Consider the following 10,471-nt stretch of genomic DNA (forward strand, 5'->3'; position numbering starts at 1 on the left):
ATATCGGCCCATCCACAGCAGCAGAAAGTGAGTCGCAGAAATCTGCAAGCCTCATGATGATAACATATTTCTGGAGTCTTATGATCAGGATTGTAAGTGTGTAATCACAATGACTGCAGTGTGAAAACTGGATTTACTGCATAGTTAAGATGAATTCGAGCGATAATCTTGAGAAACACATCTCAAAAGAGGCAGAAAAATCACATGACCATCTATAAATATATTCACTCTGACTGTGCCTGAAAGTCAGGAGGTTTCAGTTACCTTCACACAACCCGTAGAGATCATGGCCCGGCTACATTCTCTGCTGTTACATTATCTGAAACTGTATTCCATCATACACTCTGGGAGTGTAAAAGTGGGTCAGGAGGTTTAATTTTGTAGCCTGAATTTCGCTGTTGGGAGCTAATGGGAGATAAGCTGGTAACTTTTTGTTCCGTGGGTCTCCGAAAGCACAATGGCTGTTGGTCGACCAGGCCCCTTTAAGAAAAGGTCACATGAAGTGGTGGAGAGCTGTGAGAGCGGCACCACTCCAGCTCCCCCGCTGTTTATCTAGCTGACCAGGCCAATCAGTCTGGTCTTTTACAGCCCAAACAATGGCAGGTCTGGTGGCCCACTTTCCCACTGATGAGTAGTTTTATCCGACATTTTCTCTTATAATGCAGAATACCAGGTCCTTAGCATTTATGATTCTGTTTGATCAGCAGCTTTATTTATAATGCATCTAAGGGTAAAAAATAGTCTTTATAGACATCGTTTTAATGCAGCATGGCTGAATGTTTTGATGCCACTGCAACCCTTCTGCTGTGAGGTCTTGGCCTCGGTCTTCTCAGCTTTAAAAACCATACTTGTTATTACAGAGAGAACCCACTAATGTGCAAAACAATGCTATAACCTGACTTCCTAACTGAGGATTTACTCTATAGCTCGATGGTAAGTTCATAGGAAGCCGACTTTCCTGCCATCTTGGTCACTTTGATTTTTATCGTTCTTTAAAAAAATCACGGTAGGGGAGGATTATTAATATGATTATTGCTGTGGGCAAAGTGCCCTTGAGGTTAAAGGATGTAATAGCTTGTTAGGGCCCGGTCCCACAACACTGATAACTATAACTATACCTATAACTACAACCATGACTATATCTCTGCCTGAATTTAGTTCCAGTCTGGAGCAGTCACACCACAACTATAACCCCGACTATAATATCGCTTGGTCCTGCCACTCAGGGAAATAAATGCATGCGACTTAGGAATAGTCATGGAAGTTTTTTCCAAGTAGTAGCACATTATTCCATGTGAATAATGAATAATTTACCGATTCGTCACAGATGTTTCAGTTTATTACAGCTTGATTATGGATTTCATACAGATGATGCATCACGGATAAAAAATGAAGAAGTCTAAAACAATTACAACCCCGATTCCAAAAAAGTTGGGACAAAGTACAAATTGTAAATAAAAACGGAATGCAATAATTTACAAATTTCAAAAACTGATATTGTATTCACAATAGAACATAGACAACATATCAAATGTCGAAAGTGAGACATTTTGAAATTTCATGCCAAATACTGGCTCATTTGAAATTTCATGACAGCAACACATCTCAAAAAAGTTGGGACGGGGGCAATAAGAGGCTGGAAAAGTTAAAGGTACAAAAAAGGAACAGCTGGAGGACCAAATTGCAACTCATTAGGTCAATTGGCAATAGGTCATTAACATGACTGGGTATAAAAAGAGCATCTTGGAGTGGCAGCGGCTCTCAGAAGTAAAGATGGGAAGAGGATCACCAATCTTCCTAATTCTGCACCAACAAATAGTGGAGCAATATCAGAAAGGAGTTCAACAGTGTAAAATTGCAAAGAGTTTGAACATATCATCATCTACAGTGCATAATATCATCAAAAGATTCAGAGAATCTGGAAGAATCTCTGTGCATAAGGGTCAAGGCCGGAAAACCATACTGGGTGCCCGTGATCTTCGGGCCCTTAGACGGCACTGCATCACATACAGGCATGCTTCTGGATTGGAAATCACAAAATGGGCTCAGGAGTATTTCCAGAGAACATTATCTGTGAACACAATTCACCGTGCCATCCGCCATTGCCAGCTAAAACTCTATAGTTCAAAGAAGAAGCCGTATCTAAACATGATCCAGAAGCGCAGACGTCTTCTCTGGGCCAAGGCTCATTTAAAATGGACTGTGGCAAAGTGGAAAACTGTTCTGTGGTCAGACGAATCAAAATTTGAAGTTCTTTATGGAAATCAGGGACGCCGTGCCATTCGGACTAAAGAGGAGAAGGACGACCCAAGTTGTTATCAGCGCTCAGTTCAGAAGCCTGCATCTCTGATGGTATGGGGTTGCATTAGTGCATGTGGCATGGGTAGCTTACACATCTGGAAAGACACCATCAATGCTGAAAGGTATATCCAGGTTCTAGAGCAACATATGCTCCCATCCAGACGACATCTCTTTCAGAGAAGATCTTGCATTTTCCAACATGACAATGTCAAACCACATACTGCATCAATTACAGCATCAGGGCTGCGTAGAAGAAGGGTCCGGGTACTGAACTGGCCAACCTGCAGTCCAGATCTTTCACCCATAGAAAACATTTGACGCATCATAAAACGGAAGATACGACAAAAAAGACCCAAGACAGTTGAGCAACTAGAATCCTACATTAGATAAGAATGAGTTAACATTCCTATCCCTAAACTTGAGCAACTTGTCTCCTCAGTCCCCAGATGTTTACAGACTGTTGTAAAGAGAAAAGGGGATGTCTCACAGTGGCAAACATGGCCTTGTCCCAACTTTTTTGAGATGTGTTGTTGTCATGAAATTTAAAATCACCTAATTTTTCTCTTTAAATGATACATTTTCTCAGTTTAAACATTTGATATGTCATCTATATTCTATTCTGAATAAAATATGGAATTTTGAAACTTCCACATCATTGCATTCCGTTTTTATTTACAATTTGTACTTTGTCCCAACTTTTTTGGAATTGGGGTTATAAATGTTTGGACTGCCAAAGTTCATAGTTAAAATGTCTTACCCACATTTATATGTTTACTATTGATATTTCATGGAAAATATCACATATCCGTGAATAAAAGATCCTTGCTTTGTATTCTATTTTTATTTTCCGTGAATCCGTATTCCGTGACTTCATGATGCAACAAGGATGTACAAAGACGCCCAGGAAAAATAGCACATGCTCAGACAATGTCACATGTAAACGATTACCTGATTGGTCAGATGTTTTATCGGATCAGGTCCAGGACTGGAAAAATCGCTCCAGAAGCAATCTCACCGATACGGATAAACCCAGGCCTGGGCTGTAGGTACTGTTATCGGTCTGGTGTGACCACCAACCACATCAATTGCAGGGGACCAATTCATTTATAGTTGTAGTTATAGTTGTAGTTAGACAGTAGTTATCGGTATTGTGGAACCGGGTCTTAAATTCTTTCAGTCTCTAACACATAGATGGCAGAGGTATATAATTGTGCACACGTTTAGATGAATACGAGTACCATGTTCCTGTTTTGAAACTGAGCTGTGCATGTTTCTGATAGCACATCTTGTGCCCATATTCATTTTTGGCAGGGCATGCTATCTTTGGGGATTTTGATGCAATGAAATAAAAGATGAGGCTTAAATAGAGGTCTTTTGAAGTACTGTGACTGAGATCTGCCTTGTGCCATTGAACAAGCACTTGGTCTCTTTTTCTTAAATGAAAGAGGTCAGTAGCGACAAACATGAACAAAAGCAACAAATGAACCAGACTGCTGTTTCTTTTATCACTTCCTTTTTTCCCAGGTGATCCTGATAGCATTCTTCATGGTCTTGGTCATTGTTTGGCTTTGGCGTGTAACCTGATGACTCAACCTTTGACTAATTTTCTGTTTTATTCTCTCTATTCTTGAAGGTATTGGCAAGAATGTCATCTGTGACCGCACAGCTACACCGCTAGACGCCTTCCACATGATGTCAGCAGCGCAATACTACCCCAAGCTGCTGAGCATTATGGGTAATGTTCTACGTTTTCTTCCAGCCTTCGTACGCATGAAGGACTTGCTAGAGGAGGGCTATGTGGGAGAACTGCTGGTCTGCGAGGCACAGGTCCACGGAGGCAGCCTCTTGGGCAAGAAGTACAACTGGAGCTGTGACGACTTAATGGGCGGTGGAGGACTTCACACCGTGGGCAGCTACATCATTGACCTGCTCACGTTCCTGACCAGCCGGCGCGCCATCAAGGTGCACGGCTTCCTCAAGACTTTCATTAAACAGACAGACCACATCAAGGGCATCAGACAGATCACCAGTGATGACTTTTGCACTTTTCAGATGGTGCTGGAGGGTGGAGCCTGCTGCACCGTGACGCTCAACTTCAACGTGCCGGGTGAGTTCCGGCAGGAAGTGGTCGTGGTTGGAACAGCCGGACGGCTCACAGTGAGTGGCACTGACTTGTACGGACAAAAGAACAGTGGCATGGGAGGCCGTGAGCTACTGCTCAAGGACAGCACACCTTTAGGCAATGCCTCGCTGCCTGACAAGGCCTTCAGCGACATCCCTGCGCCCTACCTCACTGGCACCATCTGCATGGTCCAGGCTATACGACAGGCCTTCCAGGACCAGGAGGATCGGCGGACTTGGGATGGCCGGCCGCTCACCATGGCCGCCACTTTTGAGGACTGTTTGTATGCTTTGTGTGTGGTGGACACAATCAAGAAGTCCAACCAGTGTGGCGAATGGCAGAACATTGTCGTGATGACGGAGGAACCTGAGGTCAGTCCAGCCTATCTAATCAGTGAGGCCATGCGACGCAGCAGGATGTCGCTGTACTGCTAGAGCTGCTTGACTCATGACTGAATAAATATGATCGGACTTAAGAAATGAATGACTGGAATTAAATCAAAGCCTACTGAATTTTATGGTTATAAATTGTTCAGAAATGCAAAACAGCAATATACAGTACTCTTTCCGCTTTCTCTGAGTGGCACTGCTTCTGGATTAAATCACACTGGATTCACGGAGGAAGAGTGGAAATTATACAGAAGATATTTTCAACACTGGAGAATACCACTCAAAAAACAAAAACATTTAGCTGTGGCAAACATGGTCGTGTCCTTCTTGCATGGTGACGGATGTGCAAACCCAGTGGGCTGCCCTGTCTGTGTCCTGTGTGTAGAACATTACAAAAATCAATAGTTTGGCTGGTAGGCCTTTTAGAGAGGAACACCCTTCTGGTCAATTACACAATAAATCTGCCTAGATATGCTTGTGTGTCTGAAATACAAAGGAATGGCTAGTTTTTTTTAGCTAAGTCTGCACAGAGGACAGTGTAATCCCAGCATGCTAGCGCAACTCTACTGTTCTTTTAGGGTTTTAGGCACAAATTCTGTTCTTCAGCTCTTATATGAAGCTTGTTTCTGAGCTTGACATATTCAGCATGTGATGCAAAACCAAACGGCTCTTGCATGCATAGACGAGGGCTACAAATCACATCTCAAACAATCAGCAATGGCCGCTGGTTAGATCAGCATGGGTAGGTGCTCCAGCATGCAGCCTCCTGCACTGTCACAGTGTTGCAGTTGGGAATAATTACTATAATTAAGATCTCAGCAAACAAGTGGTAAATATGGCAGACGTACAACATAAAGCAGAAAAGTAAACACCCCTTTTGTTTTACAAATTCATGGTTAGCACACACTAAGTGTCATTGAGCTGTTACAACAACAATGTATAATGCATTCTGTTTACACGTCAGATTAATGATGATCTGACAGTTTAATGCCAGTTTTACACCTCATACCTTTTCATCTGTACGGTAGATTTAGGAGTACTGATGGATGACGTGTCATAATTAGATTTTATCTCTAGTAACATTCTTGCACATTCTTGAGGGCTGGACACAGCGGAGTCGATTCTAAGCAAAAATATGGATACCAAAATCTATTCAAAACAATGCAAAGATTCCTGCTTAGTGCTGTCCTGATTGGGACATGGTCTCAAATTAGTTAGCTTTTTTTAGTGCATAATTTTAATCGAGGCTTAAATATCCACTGTATTAGTTATTAGATCGTTACTACATCATCTTCTAATATTGACCTACAAGCCAAAAGATTGATTTTTTTATTCTGAACTCTTATTTGTTTTGGTTCATTTAGGCATTGATGATGGATGACAGTGCTCTAATATTGACCATTGCTTCCTGTTTCCTTTTCCTGTTTCTGTTCCAAGTTGGGAATGTCCCACTTCAGGCATCAGAGGGGTGGTAAAAAAGGCTCAGATGATGATTGTAATTGGTGATGAAATAAAATCACAAACACGAACACAATGCAAAGACTCTCCACAGGATTGGTAGCAAGAACTTATTCTGATCACTGTGTCATTTGTTTGTACAGTGTAACGTCATGCTACTCATGATGCAATGAAAGTGAAATGAAAGTTCTTGGCCGAAAACTGGACAATTGCGAGAGTTCGTTTTGAACTGCCTTTTTCGTACTACAAAATAAACTATATTATATTAATTTATTTTTTTCTGATTGATACTTAAGTCTTAATTTAAGATCTACAAGTTAATGAAGTATAATCACCGTGGATAAATGGCTGTTTTGCAGCAACGAACATAGTTAAGTTATTCTACGAAAATCGAGTCGTACATGAGCTGATAGCTGTAAGCCATGTACGACGAGATTGAGTGGAATAACTGGTTTATTCTATCCACATTCACTGGACTTTGAGAAACGGAGCATTTTTATTATTGGCAATAAATAAAAACTTTATACAAACGCTACGTTCACACTGCAAGGCTTAAGGCTCAATTCCGATTTTTTTGTGAAATCCGATTTTTTTGTGAGGTTGTTCACATTAACAAATATATGCGACTTGTATGTGATCCTCAGTATGAACGAAAAGCGACCAAAAGTGTTCCGCATGCGCATTGCAGGATACGACGACGTCACACGCAGTGAGCATGGCCAGTGTTTACGGAAGTAAAACCGCCCGGTTGCGGTATGACCCATCCAATCTAGCTTGAATAGCTGTATCTCCCCAAATGGAAATCAGCTCCCTAACCTCTGCGTCCTTCCATTGAGAAGATTCAGAACCTTCACAGCCCGAAGCGTCCCTCGCATTGATGTCATGTGCGCCATGTTGTTGTAACTTTTTTGAGAGACCCGCCGCCTACTTCAGCGCAGAATAGTGACGTTTGTGGCTTGTTGATGACGTGTAAGTCGGATGAATGCGACCTGGCGGTTCAGACTGAAGTCGCATATGAAAAGAGCGGATAGGAATCGGAATTAGGACCACATATCCAAACGGCCTGGGTCGGATTTGAAAAAATCGGATCTGTGTCGTTCATATTGTCAATAAAAGATCGGATACAGGTCACATATGGGCGAAAAGATCGGATTTGAGTCACTTCAGCCTGCAGTGTGAACGTAGCCAAAATGTCCGACAAAATCATTTCCGCTTAGAATGTAAACAAGCTGGCCAAATGACAGTAGCAATTTGTGAAAAATGTTATAATAATAATTCTTGAACAAAAAAAAACATACGTTCTTGTCTTTAAATACTTTAATTCCATATCTTCTTGCTTTTTTGGTATTTTTTGGGGTTTTGTTTTGGAATAGAGTTTTTATTTCGTCCTCAGTTGGTTCAGCAACACGCGCCGCCATTTTGTTTTTCTCTACTCATGGTATACGAGCTGATAGCCTCGTAGTAGAGTAGCCAATCAGAGCACACGATTGCTCGTATCCAGTGAATGTGGATAGAATAAAAATTGTTACACATACAGGTAGTGTTTGAAACCATGATACACACACAGCGCAAATCTAGCACATAATGAATCGGCTTTATGATAGTACAGAGTTGCCAGATTGGATGCAGTTTCCAGTTCACTACAAATCAGCTGAGAAATTTAATGATGAAAAATGACAACAGATCCATGGACATTTTGCTTAGGCTCAGAGTGATTACATATACCCCCCAGCTATAATTTAGGGGATTGGATTTGGTAGGATTGGGGATTATTCCTAATCTGGCAACAATGTACAAGTGCTTTTAAATGAATAAACTTATTTGTAGTGTCATATTTGAATATGCTGGATGATTTAATTAAAAAATAATTAAGCCAATATAACTTTTCTGTTAACTTTTTGCAGCATTTGTGCTCTTTCTTCCAAGAACCGGATGTGTTGTGAACGTTTTCGGCCAAAAATTTTCAGTGGGTGAAATTTCGAAGCATCCTTAGAACCACTGTAATAAATATTATGACCACTTATTCACCTGTTTTTAGAAGTGTCATGGCAAATGACCGGTCAAAATTGATTCTAAGAAATTTATTTCGACATTTTGTCAAATGTGAGATTTTTTTTTTTCTTTTTAAGCTGCCTGTGAAAAACATCTGCTGTAAATAAGTACAGACACTTTTATACATGCTGTGCGTAATATAGACTTATTTATTTTTGTGTGTCTTGGTCGAGAGGTGCATTGAAGCTGTTGATTTAGACGCTTCTCCAAGAGAGGTACAGCACTTCCACTGTGATGCTACTGTTACTGTCAGTGTGTGACCAGGATCTGACTGTTTTGTTTTTGTTTCTCAGTTTCACAGCTGGTAATTCACACAGTATAATATATAATAATTCTATGAGCCTATACAGGAAAATTGCCATGAAAATCATCTCTGGATGTGCATATTTATAACATTTGCTTCCTAAAATGCCTCTTTTTTTTGCTCTCTTGCTTCCTCCTGTACTTGATATTTGTGCTTGCGTGCATGCTCGTCTTATAACCCTAAAAAATGGATATCGTTTTCAGTGACCTTTCAGCTCCGTCTCTATATCCTTTTCGTTCACTCCACTTTGTGTACAAAATGCACAAATAGAACAATCGTCAGAATGTGAATCATGATGAGTCAAGTCAAGTTTATTTATATAGCGCTTTTAACAACAGACATTGTCGCAAAGCTGCTTTACAGAATTTGAATGACTTAAGACATGAGCTAATTTTATCCCTAATCTATCCCCAATGATGAAGCCTGTGGCGACGGTGGCAAGGAAAAACTCCCTCAGACGACATGAGGAAGAAACCTCGAGAGAAACCAGACTCAAAAGGGAACCCATCCTCATTTGGGCGACAACATGATTATACTATTAACAGTTTTAACATGAAGTCAGTTTCGTTGATGTTATAACTCTGATGATAAGACGACAGGCTTAACATGCTTCATCTTCTATCGATGTTTGTTTTTAGATTGATCTTAAACTGGAAAAAGTTCACATTATTCATGTCTGGGATGTCCTTATGACCAAATGAAAAGAAGCCCGGATGTAAATTTGATGTGTCCTGCAGCCTCGATTAGATCAGCTTTCTGTTTAATAACCTACCGGTCACAGCTCCTGTTCACTTCTCTAATTGAGCTGATGACTTCAAATCATGTTTTCTTGGAGCAGAAATGGGCTGAAAACTATTCGCTACAGGATAAAGATTAGGATAAAGACCTCGACAGCTAATCCACTTATCAGCACCAAGCATATATGAGTAACGCTCATCAAAGCAGCTTTTGATGATTTGTGAGCGTTGTTTATGAAGTCGGCTCTTTCGTAGATGCAATATGAAAATGTTTAAAATAAAAAGAGATGCTGATTACAGGCAAACTCGACTTTGAGGATTAGATCATGAAATCTCTGCATTAATTTGATATCAGAATAGACCGAGATCTTATCCAAATTCACATAAGGCATCGTTTCAAATTTTATTATTTCCTCAGATATCCAGAGATGATTCCTGCAGCGATATGTAAAGATTGTATTATTATTATTATTATTATTACTTAAACAGGCCAAATTATATCACCAAAAATTATGTCTTTGGAAATGGGATAAATTAAAGATTGATGTTGGTCTCTAATTTGAATATGGTTTACATTTGCAAACAAAAAAATGACAAAAAAAAAGGTTTGTTGATGTATTAGTGTCTCCACCTTATAGCTCTGTCCTCATACAGCTGCTGTAGTAACGCAGTTATGCAAATAGTTTGCAGATTGCAGATGTAACTGGAATAAGTGTGTTGTTATTGTATCATCATGAGGTTTCACCCTAAAAATATATCATACCTGTGATTACAAATCTATTACGTTGCCAGTTATTGCTGTTTTTCTGAACTCTGTTGTTTTTCATCTGTACAAAAGAATTTAAAAAAAAAACAACCTTGTTGGACGTTCCATCTGTGTATTTTTGAAGTGTGTGTATATATCTGCAAGCACTGCTGTTGTGTAAGGCTCTTTCCTTCTCTTTATGGAGCATTAGCAAACATGTTTAGTTAGAAGGTGGGGGTTTGGGTGCTCTTAAAAGGCCGAGGCTCAGCGGTCCAGCTTTGGCCACGCTTCAACAGGAGACACTCGGCTTTCAAAGTTGATTCCGGTGAAACAAAGCTTTGATGGAAGGGTGAGTCGGAGAGA

The 10,471-nt window shown here is 40.4% G+C and overlaps 1 protein-coding gene across 1 annotated transcript in view; it reads left to right on the forward strand.

The window, feature by feature from the left end:
* Positions 1–10,143, forward strand: part of gfod1 (glucose-fructose oxidoreductase domain containing 1) — a 92,693-nt gene extending 82,550 nt beyond the window's left edge. The window contains exon 2 of the mRNA XM_060922453.1: positions 3,935–10,143. Within this exon, the coding sequence (XP_060778436.1) occupies positions 3,935–4,857 (923 nt within the window). The 3' untranslated portion in view covers positions 4,858–10,143. The remainder of the gene's footprint in view (positions 1–3,934) is intronic.
* Positions 10,144–10,471: the final 328 nt, after the last annotated feature.

Source organism: Neoarius graeffei, chromosome 5, assembly GCF_027579695.1.
Source record: "Neoarius graeffei isolate fNeoGra1 chromosome 5, fNeoGra1.pri, whole genome shotgun sequence".
Classification (NCBI taxonomy): Eukaryota; Metazoa; Chordata; class Actinopteri; order Siluriformes; family Ariidae; genus Neoarius; species Neoarius graeffei.